A 17,432-nucleotide genomic window follows, 5' to 3' on the forward strand; every position below is an offset into this window, starting at 1 on the left:
ATGGCCTACTTTTAAAACAAGCACAGAGTAAAGCATGTGTATCATAACAAGTAGGAAACTGATTGAGGTGAAATGTTTTAAGTTAAGGTCAAAGAGGAGGGTTTCTTCAGTTAGTTAGCACGCACGTATCCATCACCCAACCTCCATCTGTTGCATTCAAGGCTGGTTAGCAGCTCTCACAAATTCACAATGCACTTGTAAACACGCATACTTGCCTTTCTCAGTAATTTGAGCACGTCGGTTGCCTGCTCTATCCTCCGTTCACGCAGCAGTTTCTGGATCTCTTTGATCCAGGCCACTCGCCTCATATACGGGCTATGGTTGGTCCTCCGCAGCATCCCGGGCAGTTTGTCAGATTTGAGCATCAAGGCAAACAGAAAGTCCCCTCCGCCCTTATTATTGCCCCTGTCGATCTCCCCAGTGCCATCCAAAATCTTGCGACGTTTCTTTGAGAAATTCTCATTGTCCAAGCTGCTCTGCCTCGTTAGTCTCGAGCCCATGATAGCGGCAGCAGTAGTATTTTTTGTGAAGCTATCGATGGTAATATTGCCAAAAGGACAGACCCATATGCCCAGATGTCCCGGATAGTGATGAGAAGCGCCGTTTTGTCTGGCGCTGCTACGTTGATGTCAGCTATCTCCACTTTCTTATTTATCTTCCCCAAAACAAATCGCCGTGTTTCCGCGCAGAAAGACTCTCCTCGCAGTTTTGATGCATGAAATAAATTAAGTACCCGCGCCTGTCTCCATATATCGAGGATGCTCTGGCTCCTTCCATCCTCCCTGCGTGTGTCTGCTTTACGCTGCTGTTTAGACCCGTGCAACGTGGAGCGTCCAGCCAATCCGTGTGCCCGCTGGCCCAATGCGCGAACGTGGCTCCCCCAAACGTCAAATCTGTAACAAAAATAAAACGACTTTTATTGCCACTTGCAAACAAACATGTCAAAACTGTTTAAAATTATAGCTGAAATCCACATCTGCTGCGCCGCTATCCTTGCCAGAAGTCGCATTTTGATCGCCTCTAAATTCGTACAAATCCTCCTGGCTTGTTATAAATATGCTCTTTTTTTCTGTGGGCAAACCTGTTGTGGGTCGTCAGCCTTTGCACAAGTAGTCAAGTCATCTGTCAAAGCTGCACTACATCATTGTCAGTCTCGAGGGTTGTCCTGACTCTTGTGTCCCAGCAGTGACTTTCCCGGGACCCTTAGGGGGCGCTAATGGCTTCAACTACAGCACCTGACCTTTTGTTTGTATGCGGCTACATTGTCCATCTATGATAAAAATAAAAAAAAAGTTCGAGTCCATTCAGCAGTGGATGAAAATAGATACACTATTAGGCTTTAAAAGTACAGTATGTAACTTCTGGTCTTAATTGCTTTATCTGGAATTTAAAAAAAAACAAACACCATGCCATACTGTGGAATATTTCAGGCAATGCAATAACATCTCCATAGAGACCAGCAGGTGGTAGACCCTCCACCAGAAATGTTGACAATGCACAGAATTTGAACTGGTCTACCCAAATTACACACAGGTTTTTGTTATGAGATTTGTAGAACTGCACACACAAAAAAGAGACAAATTATGCAAATTATGAAACCACCATTTCTTAAACTGAAAATATTTGCAGTTTAGTAACTTCTAAAACATATGAATTTGATATGCATCTTTTTGGAGTATAGAAAAAAAATATCCTTGATACTATTTTTTTTGTTTTGTTTTGTTTTTGTTTTAAGGCTTTTTTACAGACGTTGTTGCATGTAACTCGTGTACCCAGAAATACCAGGATAAATACAAATTTGGACTACCTTCTGTTATGATAACATTCCTTCTCAGCCTCTCTCATAAAGGTGGGTTAGACCTGTCGCTTAGAAACAACAGTGATGCCTGATTTGATTTGTTGGCTTGGCTCAGGGAAAATAATGCATTTATACTGTGTGTGAAACCAAGAGCTGAAAAAAGCCATTGGGTGGGGCTCTATCCTTAGCAGCATTTTCATATTTGTTATGAATATTTAAGGATATAGCAGGTATCATATTATGACCATTGATATGTGAAGTAAAAATAATTATTTTAGGATGAGATTATTATTAATTTTTTTTTTTTAAAGACCTTTTTCCTGTTAAATAATAGCCCCACTTTCTGAAGCTATTGCAGTTGTTGTTTTTGTTTTACATGGCTAGACCCATTACTTAAAATGAATGAGACTATGTACAAATCAGGTCAATCCTATTTACAACTGCACAGTTAAATAGCAAATTCACTATAACATTCTGATCAGCCCTCTGGCTCAAACTATGGGAATTCAAGAATATTCCTTGTATGTGAAAAACTCCTGGTCAAAGACTGATCTCATCAGATCTTAGAAACTAAGATAGTCAGGGCCTAGTTAGAACTGGGAGACTGCTAGAAATATCAGGTACCACAGTGGGATACCAGTGTTATTGTGTCGATAGGCAAGACACTTCACCCATGTTGCCTAGTATGCAGCTGTGGTTATAATGGTATCTTACCACCACCGATGAGAAGTGAATGAATAATGCACAAAATTGTAATGTGGTTTTGAGTGTCTGGAAAAGCACTGTGTAAAACTAACACATTATTATTATATCTGGCAGCTGGCCAAATTCGAATGCTTAATCATTTCAGTCCTATATTACATTTACCTGTGATTGTGATCAGATTTGAACAAATCAGCAGTGGGAGAGCCCATAGGCAGCTTTATCAGTGCATCCCAGTCTTGTGTAGCATGCAGGTTTAGCTGAGGTAACACACTCCAGTATTTGTCGTCACTGATGCTGGCAGCATGGAAACCTACAGCAGCAGTGAAGGCTGGGACACTTCAATTGGTGTAAAGGAGGGTGCCGAATATAATCCAAATGGAGTATGGCAGTGTTACCGAGCATGGCAACGCTTCGGGCTGAGCCAATCACACCACCCCGAGGCCCGGCTGGATGTGACCTGAATCAGTTAACAGAGCACTTTCTCCTGCACTCTGTAAAGCCTGCAAGATGGACAGCAAAATAAATACAGTTATAAAGCAATGGGGGGAAAGATGCAGATATCATACACAAGATCAGTGGAATCTGATTTGCAAAAATGAGTAACATGCAGACACAAAACTGATTTATTAAGCAGAACTCTAGAAAAGTACCTTACAGAGTAACTACTTTAGTCTTTATCGCCACTCTTTATCACCACTGCTACAAATCCTAGTGCTACTACAGTCACGACTACATTAAAACTGCCACTATTGCTACTGCAGCTACTTGTTCAGATATTAACCTTTATGTGGATTTTTGGAGTTATGAAGCAACTATGGGCTTTAGGTAAGTCTCACCTCAGATTCGTATGGGGTGTATTTACTTTTCTGTTTATTTGGAGAAAGTCATACAAAATATTTTACATGTCTTTGAGAGTTTTTGACCCCATACTGTCACTTTAATAATGAAAAAGTTGAGTTACCAATGTCCTCTGTGTCCTTTTGTCTCTGTCTGTGCCCACTCAGTCTGCCTGGTACCTTCAAATGGGCATGAAGTGTATGCTTATTATGCTGAGAGCAGTGGCTCATACAAATGAGGTAGCACACTGCTGATATTATGAGTCTCCTAACTATGAATATAGTTATAGACATAAATATGTTTTTGCTGTTCGGATATAATGAAGATACAGTCTCGTTTAGACATAGTTTAGTTCTGGATCTGTCCTTGTTAATCCCTATTAAATCCTTCTGTTTAACCCCTTCTTTAGTGAAAATGTTGTCTAATTCAGTCTCACAATTACTATAGTATGTTTATGTTTGACTACAAGATGACACCTTGTTTCCACACAACTATTATCAAACTGTAGTTGACTAAGTAAGTGTAAGTGACTTGACTCATTTTAATACCATGTTTACCTACTAGTGACGTCACTGATACTATTGGTCATACAAGAACTTTTGCAGTGTGAAGAGCATACCCACTCACTGAAGGATGTGATGGGTTTCTTGTCTAGGAAAATGGTTGGGAAGTCCCTGATTGCTGGTGTGGTGGTCCTGGCAGCTGCAGTGAGCCTGTTTTTGGGAGTGATTATGGGACTGGGAAAGAGGAATCCACCTGCACAGACCGACCACTTCTACTACAAGGCAGCTGTGGCCGCAGACGCTGGGAAGTGCTCTGAAGTGGGAAGGTAACAAGAAAAAAATTAAAAGATTTAAAAAAAAAGCATGGATTAATCTGCTGAAGAACATGATGTGTTTTGGTGAAAAAGCTGTCCTTCCTGACAAGTGGTAACATATTGAAAAAATCTATAAATGCTTAACACTGCTGTTTAATTTCAGCAATAGTTTAACTGTCTTGTAATACACCAGTGGTTCACTTCTGCCTATTCCTTTTCAAATATTTCTTTCTTGTTTTAATTTGGCATTTTTATTTTTTTTTATTCCATATTTACATCAAAATACAGCATTGTCATAGACTTATAGAAGTAACTATATATTAACCTTTTTCAACAACTTCAACAAATATGGATTGCTTGTACCACCATAAAGTATAAACCTGTGAGAAACACTGAATACACATTTTTGTATTTTGTTTTCTAGAGATATCTTGAAGAAAAATGGTTCAGCTGTGGATGCTTCTATTGCTGCCTTGTTGTGTGTAGGACTGTTAAATGCTCACAGTATGGGGATTGGAGGGGGACTCTTCTTTGTCATCTACAATGCTACAACTGGTCAGTTAACACAAAAAATGCAAGATTACTTCTGCAGTTTGATACATGTTTGAATGCATGATCCTCCTTTGAATAAACACTGATGAAGCATGTCACAATGAGCACTGTCTGTTGGGTTTGATTCAAGACATACTCTATATTAGAAATGTATATAACAAATAATATACAATATAGAAATGTAACCCAGTTTCATTTAAATGTAAACATTTGTAATGTCCTAAAACTACCATTTTGTCTCATATTCTGTTTTTCAGGTAAAGTAGAAACCATTGATGCCAGAGAGACTGCTCCCATGAATGCCACTGAAGACATGTTTGGAAACAATACAAAGCTCTCCCGTACAGGTAAAGACATTTGCGCAAGTCACTGCAGAGATCCCTCTCTTTGCTGCCTCAAAGCTGGGATTAGTGAATGTATTCAGCTCATGTTTCATCATTTGAAGTAAAACATTTAAATTACTGTTGGAGATAAAAATTTTGCAATCATACAACACAAAATTGATGTACAGCTAGTGTATTAAATTAAAGGGAAAATTACAGATAAGATCATGTATTTTTGTGAAGTATGTAAGCATATGTATATATTGGTTGGCCGATATTATTGATAACTAATAAATAATAATAATATTAGATAATTATTGGAAACATATCGGCGATCGCCTAAATCTTGCCGATATGGGCCGATAATTCACGTGAGCTGTTATACCTCCTTATAAAGCTAAGACTCTTTACATTATGTTCATTTAATCCAATTTACAGACAGATAAATGACTCCGCATCAGTATTTATCTGCGGACTCATTTGTCTGTGTCTGTGGCCATACTGTCCCTAAACACACCCCCAGAGTCACGTCACTCACGTGCCCTTGTTTACACCCGCAGCCATAGATCCAAACACTGAGATTATATTCTTTTTACGGACAATCGGTTTAAATCTGGATTAAAAGGACATTTATTAGTGCAGACTTGTGATGTGAGGAGGAGCCTGTGTGAGCGATGAGGTTTTGAAGCTAGTTTTGGTTATTTCTCATTGGTTTGCGATTAGCTGCTGTAGCTCCCACACATAAACAGGCTGTTTTCTCATCTATTCGTCTTTTCTAAAGTATAGGCCGTATATATGTTACTGGACCTGCATTGATATGTAAATGAGCTGTGAATAGAGGTGTAAATGATGATATTTACGCATATAAATAATTACGGCGGCGCATACGCATTTACCCCTAAAGGCTAATAGCAGTAGTTTACTTTCTTTACTAGCTAATAGTGATGGGTCGGTCGCGAACGAAACCGCTTTTAGAGCCGGCTCTTTGAAGCGAACAACGGGAGCCTACTCCTTATTGGGAGCCGTGTTTTCTCTTTCTCTCACCCTCTCTCTTTCTTTCACTTTTTTCTCTTCACGCCTCAAGCAGACTCTTCATAGTTTGACAGCTGGCAACGGCTGAAAACGAAATTTTCAGAAATATGCGTGTGCATAGGATAAACGTGCATATTTGGCTGTAGTTCAGCATAAAATAAATTAACCAGGACAAATCTTGGGCTCGAGAGAGGGAGAGAGATAGAGATCGAGTCCCGACACTCAGTTCTTGTTCAGTTCTGGTTTAGTCCTGTTTTACACATGGTTTAGATCTGTTTTAGTCCTGTTTAGTCCTTTTTCAGTCCTGGTTCAGACCTGGTTCAGTTCTGGTTTAAACCTGCTTTAGACCTGGTTCAGTTCTGATTAAACTCCTGCTTGCAACAAAACAACTTGAAGAGCCGCTTGGGAGCCGAAAGAGCTGGCTGCTTTTAGTGAGCCGAGCCAAAAGAGCTGGTTCTCTAAAAAGAACTGGAATACCCATCACCACTAGCTAGAATGCAAAATGCCATTAGGCCGACCTACTGTCTGTAAATATGACGCAAAGAGGCAGAATAACAAAAAATGTTGCCTAAATAAACCCAATTTAAAATCCACCAGAGCCAAACCTAAGTAGTTTTTTTTAAACAATTCAAGATTTACATTGAATTTTTACATCAATAAATATATTGGCGATCAGCAGCTCCAACTCCCATTTTATCAGTATATCGGCCGCGGCAAAATCCATATCGGTCATATATCTATATATATCTATATATCTATATCTATGTATCTATCTATCTATATCTATATCTCTATATATCTCTATATCTATCTCTATCTATATCTATATCTATATATATATATATATATATATATATATATATATATATATATATATAATATATATATATATATATATATATATATATATATATATATACACACAAGGGAAAATCAAGTTATTTTATACATACATCCATACATACATGTGTTTGTGTCTTTATGTTTTTCATCTGATCTAGGGGGGCTCTCTATAGCCATTCCCGGAGAGATCCGTGGTTATGAAATGGCCCACAGGAGACATGGCAGGTTGCCCTGGAAGGAGCTGTTTGAGCCCAGCATTGCTTTGGCCCGGGATGGATTTCCTATTGGGAAAGCCTTGGCCCATGCCCTGTTCAAAAGCAAAGAGTCAATTCAAGGGGATGACAGCATGTGGTGAGGATACACATAGTGAAGCAGTTTAAAAACAAATTGGTAATAATAATAGAATAAATAATAGAAGTAAATAGAAAGTCCTTCGATAGAGAGTTGAGATGTGATCTATTCTATTAGTTTATCATGAATTTACTTCTTATTAATTTTGGGTCAAGGTCTCACAAAAACATTATTTGGTTGTAAGACATTTTTCTAACTAGACCTCATACATCCACATAAAATAAATGCATGCTTTTTCTCTTCAGGTTTAGTAAAACTGTTGCTTGCTATTCAAGCTGGATAACTGAAGGCTAAATATGAGGATTTTTTTTTTTTTACGGATGGGTGTTTGTATGTACAAGGATGTTTTTGACATTAACTTTTTTGATGGCACTTCTAAGATGAACTGTTTACTGGGTTTAACTTCTTATATCCAGTCATTTCTCTTTCCCCTTCTCCTTTTTTTGCAGTGAAGTATTTTGTGATTCGGAAAGAAACATCCTGAAAGAAAATGATATTGTTCGCTTTCCAAAGCTGGCAGAAACATACCAAAGAATAGCAGAGGAGGGTCCAGATGTGTTTTACAATGGGTCTATGGCACAGAGCATCGTGGAGGACATTCAGGCGGCAGGTCTCACATTCAGATTCATCATGTACAACTTTGATCTTTATTATCTTTATTAACAGAACATACACATCTGGTTATTTTACTTTGTCTCAATTTGTTTGAGATGTATGGTTCAAATTGTGCAAACAAGCACTCAGACGATCTTATGTGTATAAACACACACAGACACGTATTATGTTGGGACTGAGATGTGATGCTTATATGCTTATTGCAGGGGGCATTATTACTTTGGATGACTTATTGGAGTACCAGCCTGTCCTGAATGAGAACCCTCTTCGTCTGAATGTGGGGGAGTACACCATGCATGTCCCAGATGCCCCCTCCAGCGGGCCCGTCCTTGGGCTGATCCTCAACATAGTCGACGGTGAGCGGCAAAGGGCCAGTGCAGTCAGCCAAAAGAGAGAGGTCAGGTCTCTCCAGGTCACCCCATCAGAATGAACTCTCTGTTTTTGAAAACACAAAGCAGAACAGCAGCAATACCTTTGTGCCACTGAATACACCATCTTTGTTCAGGCCATCTGCTCACCTACTGTAGTCAGTAGGCACCTACTGCTGAAATGCTTGTAATACTAATTTGTATTATTTAGGTCAGAACATGAGAACATTTTATAATAGCTGCAATACATATTCTTACACTTAATAGTTAGTGTTGAGTGTGGTCTGAAATTACATAACCTGAGTATTTACACTAACATTTTCTTTTTCAGGATATAACTTTACAGACACAAGTGTCTCCACAGCCGAACAAAAGACCCTGACATACCACCGAATAGTTGAAGCTTTTCGTTTTGCTTATGCAAAGAGGAGCAGGCTCGGAGATCCACGTTACCTGAATATTACAGATGTAAGCTATGTATATGACACTTTTATTATACTTAATAAAATGGTGATATTTTGAGACACACGTGACAAACAACTAACCACCTCTGCTTCTTTTAGCTCATCCAGAACATGACCTCAGACTACTTTGCAGACGGCATCAGGAGTAAAATATCAGATGACACTACACACCCAGACAGTTATTATGAGCCAGACTACTTTGTCCCGGAAAACCACGGGACAGCCCATCTGTCAGTCATAGCAGAGGATGGGAGCGCTGTGGCTGCTACTAGCACTATTAACTTATAGTGAGCACCAGTGATTTGTACTATAATTAATAATATATAAAAATTTGAATAAATATGACTTTGTTCTTATTTCTTCAGCTTTGGATCCAAAGTAATGTCTCGATCGACAGGAATAATTTTTAATGATGAAATGGATGACTTCAGCTCACCTTATATGACAAATGGCTTTGGAATTCCCCCGTCCCCCAACAACTTCATCCAACCAGGTGTGGCTTTGTAATTATGATTTATGATTTATCTTTGATAACCCAATGTTCTATTCCAGGCAAACGACCACTGTCTTCTATGTGTCCTACAATTATCTTTGACAAAGACAACAGAGTGAAAATGGTTGTAGGAGCATCAGGCGGCACAAAAATCACCACAGCCACAGCCTTAGTGAGTTCTACATCTTTGTGTAGTCATATTATACACATAAATATCTATATCTATACCTATCTATCTCTATATCACTCTCTCTATATACAGGTAGATAGAGATATATATAGATATAGATATGTAGACATAGCCTTATATAACAGTTCTTTCCAATACCAGGTTATCCTAAATTCGTTATTCTTCAACTACGACCTAAAAAAAGCAGTGACAGAGCCAAGAGTTCACAATCAGCTCAATCCAAATATGACAGTGGTAGAAGAGGGCTTTGAGGAGGTAGGTACTCATACAATACAGTTAGATATTGTCTGGAAAAGCAATTTAAAAACAACAAAACAACTGCATTACTCTAATATATGTATGTAAAATACCATATTGTCAGAGTGTCCTGGAGGGTCTGGCCCAGAAGAACCATGTGACAGAGATGCTGGAGACCCCAGACTCAGTGGTGCAGGCCGTGGTGCGACAGGGGGAGCGTCTGTGTGCAGAGTCTGACCCCAGGAAAGGAGGTTATCCTGCGGGCTACTGAGGCAGGAAAGAGCCTCTCACAGCCAGTGACATAATACAAGCTGAAAAACACTCACACACCTGCACATAGAGACATCTATAATGTTTACACTCCAGAGACTCTTTTGAATTAAGACACTACATTAAGACATTAAAGACAGAAATTGACTGACCTCTTCAGTTGACTTAATTTCTTTGAACCATGTTGTGATGTGGCTCAAGCTACAACTATTTTTGACCTGTTCAGAGATCCCTGTTGACATCAGTGGGTAGTTTAATAACTACTGAAGATGTATCAGCAAACCATGGGTCCAACATGTATTTACTGTTTGTATTTAACTCAGTCTGTGACCTACACATTGTGAAGACAAGATCCAAAAACAATCATACTAAAACAAGTGGCTGTACAATGTAAAGTTACAACAGTATTCCTTAGAGAATAAGGGAAATGAGCTGTTCAAAGACTGTCAGAACTCAGTTTTTCTGTTTATAGTTTAGAAAAAAACTTTAATAATATATCATTTTAAAGTACTACTTCCACCTCAGGTTGTCAAAGTCAACCTACATGTCCAAAACATGTATATATAACAAAGAACTGTTTTATTTGTAAAATGTTAAATATCAAGTAGGGGTTACATGAATGTATAAAATAAGCTGAGAGAGAAATATATAGCAATTATATTTTTCTAAATATCCATTGTTGACACTCCATGTCTGTTACCATGCTGGTTATTAAACATTATCAACAAAAAAACAGGATTGCATTCCATACAGTCCCATACATAATCTCAGCTCTCTGTTATGGTCCTGTTGCGAGCACTGTGGCCCATATACTATTCATCTCTAAAACGCTTCAACCCATTTGGACTTGTGCCCGTCTCAAGCTTTAGACTTAGAGCAGGACATGGCACAGTGGCCTAGATAAAAACAGGACAGTCTGGCTTTTACTATGAGGCAGTGGCCACTTTTGAATTATACTACGTACCTATCCACTCAGAAAGCAAACCAATTGAAATGTATTGTATTTGTTATTTATTTCAGACTGGCATTGCTGTGAGGGTCTCTAAATGGAAGTGTTTTTTATAAATGTACAAGGCAAAGGTTGGCAACATTGTAATATAGTACATATATTACATTACGTGACTATGGGGCTTTTCTTTTAGGTACAAGCCTCATCTGTATTCTGGAAGCATACAGGAATCATGTGGAGCGCTGGAACACATTTGTCTTGTAGCTAACAGTGAGATTACTCTCATTTATCAAAAAGGAGAGGTAAATCAGCTCCGCCATGGCATTTTCTGATACAGATTTCTCTTAGTCCCACTTTGTAAGTTAACATGAAAGCCTCACAATCACTGTGGTCAAAGCTATTAGGCAATTGTTTTGTAGATCAAACATGCAGTCCCATAAAAGTAATGAATATTTTGGAAAAGAAAAGATTTTTAGTATTTCAGACCAAAAGATGACATGCACTTACAGTTTTAGAGAGACCCTTTTATTTCAAACATATATTTATTTTAAACTGCTGTAGCACAGCAAAACAAAGGCCTCAACAAATACTAGCCAATGATTTAGGATGATGAAAAGGAATAGTAAGCAATCTAACTGAAATCTAAGTTGTTGTTTTTTTTTGTTTGTTTAATTTTAAAATCGAACTATTGAAATACATTTACTTTCCTCTCTTACTTTTCTTCTATTTAGTAAACTGCACCTGCCGTAAAGACAGATCTCTATTGCCATCTAGTGGAAAATGGTAGTCTTTGCACAATGTAAAAAAAGGCATGGTCAAAAGTATTTTATAGCCTCATGGAAACAGGTGGAGCAGGTGTGTGTAACTCCTGATCCAAAAGACGGAAAAGCATAGCACTTTTGTTGCACTGACTGTGTTTTCCCAAAGTGTGATAGAGCTGAGCCTGGAGGTAGTGAATCTCCCGCAGACGTTCAGCACAGTTTAACTTTGAGAAATAAATTGTTGCATCATCTAGCGTATCCACTGCCAAAGCAAGCGTGTTTAGATCTGTTGGGAGGAAAATAAAGCAGAAACTAAGTAAACAGTCAGTACTGGCAGAAAAAATCTGTATGCTGGACCATTACCTGTTTGCCCTTGTCTGTTTGGCTTAAACCCAGCCACCTCCATCTGACAGCGGGCCATGAGCAGCAGGACACGGCCTTTGTCCATCACTGATCCATGAGCTAAAACAGGCTCAATAGCCTCATGTAGAATGTTTAGAGCCTGCTCAGGAACGCCCAGCATTAACTGCAAAGACAAGAAACCCTTTTTGGTACATAAGTTGAAACACTGCATAGAAGTTCCTTAGGTTTTTTATTAAGTTATGACAAACAATTAAGTGTGATTCGACATATAGTTTCACTCTATCCTGATATTTTTTATTGGCGAAGACAATTAGATGTGCAACCCTAAACATTTTAATAATCGTTATAATTTTGGGGTTTAGCACTCAAGACCTGAGATCACACAAATTTCACCCCCTTTAAAAAAAACTCCATAGAAGTCTTTGATATTAAATGTCCACTATTTGAAATAGCTGTTTGGTCTAAATTGTACAGTCAGATAATAAATATTTTCTTGATATGTATAATTTGATATGAATAATTTCACCCCAAATTCCACTTCTGCCTACACTGAGCTCTTGAGAAACAGTTTGCATTCAGGGAAACAGCAGTGTTTACACAAAGCCTCTCTTTGTGTTGTCTGACCTGAGTGAAGGCCAAATGAAGGATTGTCTCTGAGGCGAGAGACTGCAAGTGGTGCTGTCGAGCCAGAGCCAGTGCCTGCAGGAGGAGAGGCAGCGCGGTGGAGAAGCCAGACGACTCCCAATGGAGCTCAGCAGTGGACAGCATCACTCTGTCAAAAACAAAATCTGAGTCAGGACACTGGCTTTAGCTACGGAATACAAAATGGCACAAAAGTCTGTACAGTCTACAATCTGTACAGTCTGAAGCAAATGTACAAGCTTTAATTTGCAAACTAAAATGTTCGTAGTAATAAAGGGATGAAAACTTTTGAGGATCGGAAGACATTCATCTACCCAAAACAAAACTACATTGTAATAACAAAAGTTGCTCTAAAAAGGGATAAAGTGCTTTAATCTTATTCAAAAAACAATTGATTACCTTACATTTTTTACATGTAGAAAATACAATTGTATAATTTTCACTTGATAGAACTTTATGAACTATAACTTGTACATTTACCTGATTGCCAGCTCTGTGCATTTTGTCTTGTCACAGTGAACTTGAAGTCTTTGCAGGACACTGTATGCCTCAGTTGAGCGATTAAGTGCCTTTAGAACGAGGGCTTTCCTGTAAAGAAAAATATTTGTACCTAAAGTTAAACAAGTTTTGAGTTTAAGTTGAATATTGCTTATTTAGACGTTACCTGTAAAGACCCTCGGTTTTATTCAAAGCTGACATAGCAACAAGTAACGGTTCTGCTAAATGGTATTTTCCTTCATTCATATGTTTCTCAAATTGAATTTTTAGATCACACAACATCCATAACTACAAAAAATAAGACATTACATTTGTATTGCATCACCAAAACTAACTTAACAAAAAAATATATATATATTTTATCCATTTCAGTCAATAACTGTAAATGTGTGTGAATAAACCTTGGCATGCTGCGTGTGTGAAGGAAACTGTGCCTTCAGATGCTGAAGAATCTCTGAAACAGCACTGTACAAGCCCTAAAACAGGCATATGGGAAAAAGAGTGATATATTAAGCTCTGCCCAGAAGCAGAGCTGATCAATGCTTATTACTTTCCTGCATTGCTCGGCCGTTTGACTAATGGATATGCAACTACGAGACGGAAAGCAAAGAGACACAATCAAATGAGATATGTAACCTGCTCAGCATGCAGCTCGGCCAGGTGGCACAGAGCCACGGCGAAAGCCTCTGTATTGTTCTGATGGACCCCAAAATTGACCGGCTCCAGGCTGCTCATGTTGAGGAGTAGCTGTGCTTGCTGGGCTGACATGGTACTGCAATATACCACAAATCATGGGACACAGATTCAGCATAGAGCCTCTTTGGCAAACAGATGGCTGTAACAGAACAATTTTGACAGTGTGGTGTTTGTGCGAGAGGACTTGGCCTGACCTCTTGCCATACATCCTCCATATGGAAGTAGTCTGAGCCAGGCTGATCTCGATGAGTTCTGAGAGACTGTGCTTCCAGTGCAGGATGTCTGTGTCCTTCAGTGCATCCATCAGTTTGTGTGCTGTCTTACCCTGCGTTGCCCCCTGCTGGACCAAAGACTGAATGCCCAGAGATGCCAAGTACTAAAGCAGAAAAAAAGTAATGATCAAGCCCAGGTCATGGACAAAAAGGATGCACAAAAGAAAAACAAAAAAACTTAATTTAATTAGGTCTTATGGGGCACAGAACATTTTATAAGCATTTCTCATTGTCTCCAAATTCACAAAATACAGCAACTTTGAAACTTGCTTACTCTCAAGCAGAAATGAGCAGCCATTTTGACAGAATCCTCTGTCAATACGGTACTGTCTGATCCCTTCATCTGCTCCAGCGTGTACAGCCAACTCTAACAAAGAACACATTGAGAGCAGAAGCACCACTAAGAAAGGCTTACATTTAGATATAGTTACTGATCAATGTAATATAGATTCACGTTAATATAAGATAATCACACCAGTGGTTAATTACCAAGCAGTGTTGTAAGCAGACGTGATCATTGGACTCCTGAGCAATACGGATTGCCTCCTGTAGCGCTAGATCAGCCTGCTGACTGAGGGCAAAGGGGAAGAAAAACAGCAGAGTGTGTAATATTTTATACAAATATGCTATTGATCCATCCTAAATGAGAACAATATATTCACTAGTGTCCGAAGCGGCAGTGCAGGCTCGCCAGGTTTAGAGCAGCGTAACGCAGGCTTCTGCCATAGCCTTCATCACCATTGCTTTTCCCCTCGTTTCCAGACAAAATCAGACGATCAAAATAATGCAAGAGGCTGTGAGCAGAAAGAAATATGTCCTGCACCCTCATACTATTCAGGTAGTTCAGGTAATGCTGAATAACAAAAAAAAAAAAAAAAACAGAAAATGGAAATAACAATTCATCTTCAACTATATTTAAAAAGCATGGGCAAACAAGTACTCACTGCTTCAGCAAAGTCTGGGTTAAACTTTAGCATGTTGTTAAGCTCCTCTTGGAGGGCAGCAGGCTTCAGAGCTTTGTTCTCATCATTCTTCAGTAGGTACGCCTGAGGAAAAAGATATTTAAATATAGCACAACCTTGACAGCTGGTGTGGGTGGCTGTTTGCCTGCTTTTATTTCAAAATGAACTCATTTAAAAGACAACAGCATAAGAACTAAATTAATAATTTCAGATTTAACTAAGACAGATTTCACACTTACTTGTCTTGCCAAGAAGTACTCAGCTTGTTTTTGTGACAAGGGGCCTTTACTAGGAGCATTATCAATTCTGAAACAAACAAAAGTTTAAGTGGTTTTGTAATTAATTAAGCCACCAACAGAACATTGAAGTAAAGGCTTCCATCTTAACGTAATCAAAAAACCAATGTAACCCAATACTGCAGTTGGTTTTGATTAATTGCATCAAGTTGGCAGCATATTAATGTTTTTGTAGTGACAGACCAACTCATTATTTGATTTGGATAAATGTATTAATGGATTAGTACATTATGTATTTATATAATTTATCAGAACCTACAATAACATCTGAAGTTCTGACTGATTGATTACCAATTGGATATTTCAATAATCTATTTAGTAACAGCTGATTTTATTAATGTAATTTATGTATCATAGTTATAAAAGTGTTACAGACCTGAGTTCTGTCTCATGCAGTGGGGTATCCAGCTCATCTTTGTCCATTTTGTCTCCTACAGTGTCCTCTGTGCTTGTGAGGTCCATATCTGACCCGTCAAAGTTCAGGGCAGATAGAGTCACCTCATCAGAGGGTTTGGCATAGTGACTGTGGTAGTACTGCTGCAGAGACTTGTACAGCTTGTACACCTGACTGAACGATAGCTTGTTGTAGGCCAGGAGCATGTGTCTCATAAACAGTCCTACCACAGCAAGAACATAGCAGGATTTCAATAATCATAAGGAGGTATTAGCTAGTTGCAAATCACTGATCTTTAAGAATATGTTTTAAAATATTCGTTGTTTTGTCAAATCTAAAGGAACTGGTGCACAGATTAGAATTTTTCATATTTTTTTTGTATTTATCTTCATAGTGTCTCTAATTCAACAACCTGCATCTGTATCATAGAAATATGTCATAGAGATTCATTAAAAATTATGCATTTAATTTTATATGGCATGTGTAAAATACTTAAATGGTGATTTGTAAATTAAAGTGAACAATTGGTTTGTTAGTTTGTATCTATAGTCACTACTTACCAACAACACTGGTTTTATAGGCCTCGGTGTCGAAAGCTGTAAATGGAAGAGTAGAAAAGAACTGTTCCATGTCTCTTAGCTCTCCATCAGCCATTTCATGAAGCCTAGAGAGGAGACGGCAATTCATAAATTATCTGAATTATTTTAGACCTTATACCGCCACTGAATTCAAAGTCAAGGCAAAAGCAACTAAGTACCAAGTGCATCACATAAAGTAAGTGATGAAAATAAGATACTATGATACAAAAGACACGGTGCGCACCTGAGTACGACTGCAGATGCAGTCTGTGGACAGCATTCCTCTACTGTCCTCACGAACTGTCCAAAAGGCAAGTCAGGACCCTAAAAAGACATAACATAATTTAACATATTAAAGCTTGATCAAATCAGACTCTCACGGTATAGTAAAAACAAACCTGCTGCAGCGGTAGGATAAGTTCATTTAGTCTCCTCCTTTTCGGTAGACTGACTTTAGAGGCTGTCATCTCATAAAGCAGTGCTAAAACTGAGATTTTATACGGCGTTACCCAGTCTTTAATGCCGAACACATTAGCATGCACTACTCCGTTTGTCATCATCGGATTGAAATATAAACTCTCATGCACACTGGCCATCATTAGACGTAGTTAGGGATGCGTTGTTTCAATTGAAAAGCCGCACGTAAGCGAAAAAAGATGAAAACGTGAGATCCAAAGCTTACAGCTAGCTAACTAGCTTAGCTTTCTTAGCGAAGTATTGGCTACATCTAAGATAGAAATAAAGACCGAACATTTGCAAGACGCACATTTTCTAGATCTAGAATACTATTAGTAATTTCTACGACTAACTGATTTCGCTTTACAAGTGTTTGTCGCACGTTTTTCAATAAGCACGACTTGTCAAGTGTAATGTTTGGATTTTTTTGAACCGCCCTCCGCTCGTCCCTTATAATATACGTCATCACTGCATTTTTTTTTTTTTGTTTTTTTTTTGGTTGTTTTGTAAACAACCATCGGTCAGTAGAATAAGTGTTGAACCATGGATCAGTGTCAAACTAGAACACCCACACGGTAAACTCGATACATATTCTTGTTGCATACTACAATTAAAATTATATAACACATTTTAATCTAGGCAATCAATTTTACAATAGGCAATAGGCTCT

At 38.5% G+C, this 17,432-nt stretch overlaps 3 protein-coding genes across 4 annotated transcripts in view; 1 reads left to right on the forward strand and 2 right to left on the reverse strand.

Moving 5' to 3' along the window:
- lrrc75ba (leucine rich repeat containing 75Ba) overlaps positions 1–3,987 on the reverse strand; it is an 18,798-nt gene extending 14,811 nt beyond the window's left edge. The window contains exons 1-3 of the mRNA XM_020928278.2: positions 3,960–3,987; positions 2,666–3,003; positions 216–893 (exon numbers count right to left, since the gene is read on the reverse strand). Of these exons, the coding sequence (XP_020783937.1) occupies positions 216–500 (285 nt within the window). The 5' untranslated portion in view covers positions 501–893; positions 2,666–3,003; positions 3,960–3,987. The remainder of the gene's footprint in view (positions 1–215; positions 894–2,665; positions 3,004–3,959) is intronic.
- Positions 1–10,262, forward strand: part of ggt1a (gamma-glutamyltransferase 1a) — a 13,000-nt gene extending 2,738 nt beyond the window's left edge. Inside the window, exons 2-13 of the mRNA XM_020928375.2 lie at positions 3,996–4,169; positions 4,582–4,712; positions 4,967–5,056; positions 7,066–7,258; positions 7,708–7,868; positions 8,080–8,229; positions 8,573–8,709; positions 8,805–8,992; positions 9,071–9,198; positions 9,258–9,370; positions 9,530–9,643; positions 9,750–10,262. Of these exons, the coding sequence (XP_020784034.1) occupies positions 4,000–4,169; positions 4,582–4,712; positions 4,967–5,056; positions 7,066–7,258; positions 7,708–7,868; positions 8,080–8,229; positions 8,573–8,709; positions 8,805–8,992; positions 9,071–9,198; positions 9,258–9,370; positions 9,530–9,643; positions 9,750–9,896 (1,722 nt within the window). The 5' untranslated portion in view covers positions 3,996–3,999 and the 3' untranslated portion in view covers positions 9,897–10,262. The remainder of the gene's footprint in view (positions 1–3,995; positions 4,170–4,581; positions 4,713–4,966; positions 5,057–7,065; positions 7,259–7,707; positions 7,869–8,079; positions 8,230–8,572; positions 8,710–8,804; positions 8,993–9,070; positions 9,199–9,257; positions 9,371–9,529; positions 9,644–9,749) is intronic.
- A 1,091-nt stretch (positions 10,263–11,353) lies between these two features.
- anapc5 (anaphase promoting complex subunit 5) lies at positions 11,354–17,200 on the reverse strand. Of its 2 annotated transcripts, none has more exons than XM_055162069.1 (17): positions 16,705–17,200; positions 16,551–16,630; positions 16,289–16,392; positions 15,711–15,798; positions 15,278–15,344; positions 15,021–15,122; positions 14,739–14,929; positions 14,566–14,647; positions 14,351–14,443; positions 13,999–14,180; positions 13,745–13,880; positions 13,510–13,584; positions 13,275–13,396; positions 13,091–13,198; positions 12,593–12,740; positions 11,969–12,131; positions 11,354–11,891 (listed from the first exon to the last, which is right to left on the reverse strand). In XM_055162069.1, exons 1-17 carry the CDS (start codon positions 16,903–16,905, stop codon positions 11,671–11,673), a joined length of 2,163 nt encoding a protein of 720 aa, XP_055018044.1. In that variant the 5' UTR covers positions 16,906–17,200; the 3' UTR covers positions 11,354–11,670. The 2 variants fall into 2 exon arrangements, with proteins under 2 accessions (XP_055018044.1, XP_020783973.1); XM_020928314.2 differs by having other exon boundaries at positions 15,711–15,951.
- Positions 17,201–17,432: the final 232 nt, after the last annotated feature.

Source organism: Boleophthalmus pectinirostris, unplaced genomic scaffold, assembly GCF_026225935.1.
Source record: "Boleophthalmus pectinirostris isolate CB_2022bp ecotype Guang Dong unplaced genomic scaffold, ASM2622593v1 HiC_scaffold_4, whole genome shotgun sequence".
NCBI classification, from domain to species: domain Eukaryota; kingdom Metazoa; phylum Chordata; class Actinopteri; order Gobiiformes; family Gobiidae; genus Boleophthalmus; species Boleophthalmus pectinirostris.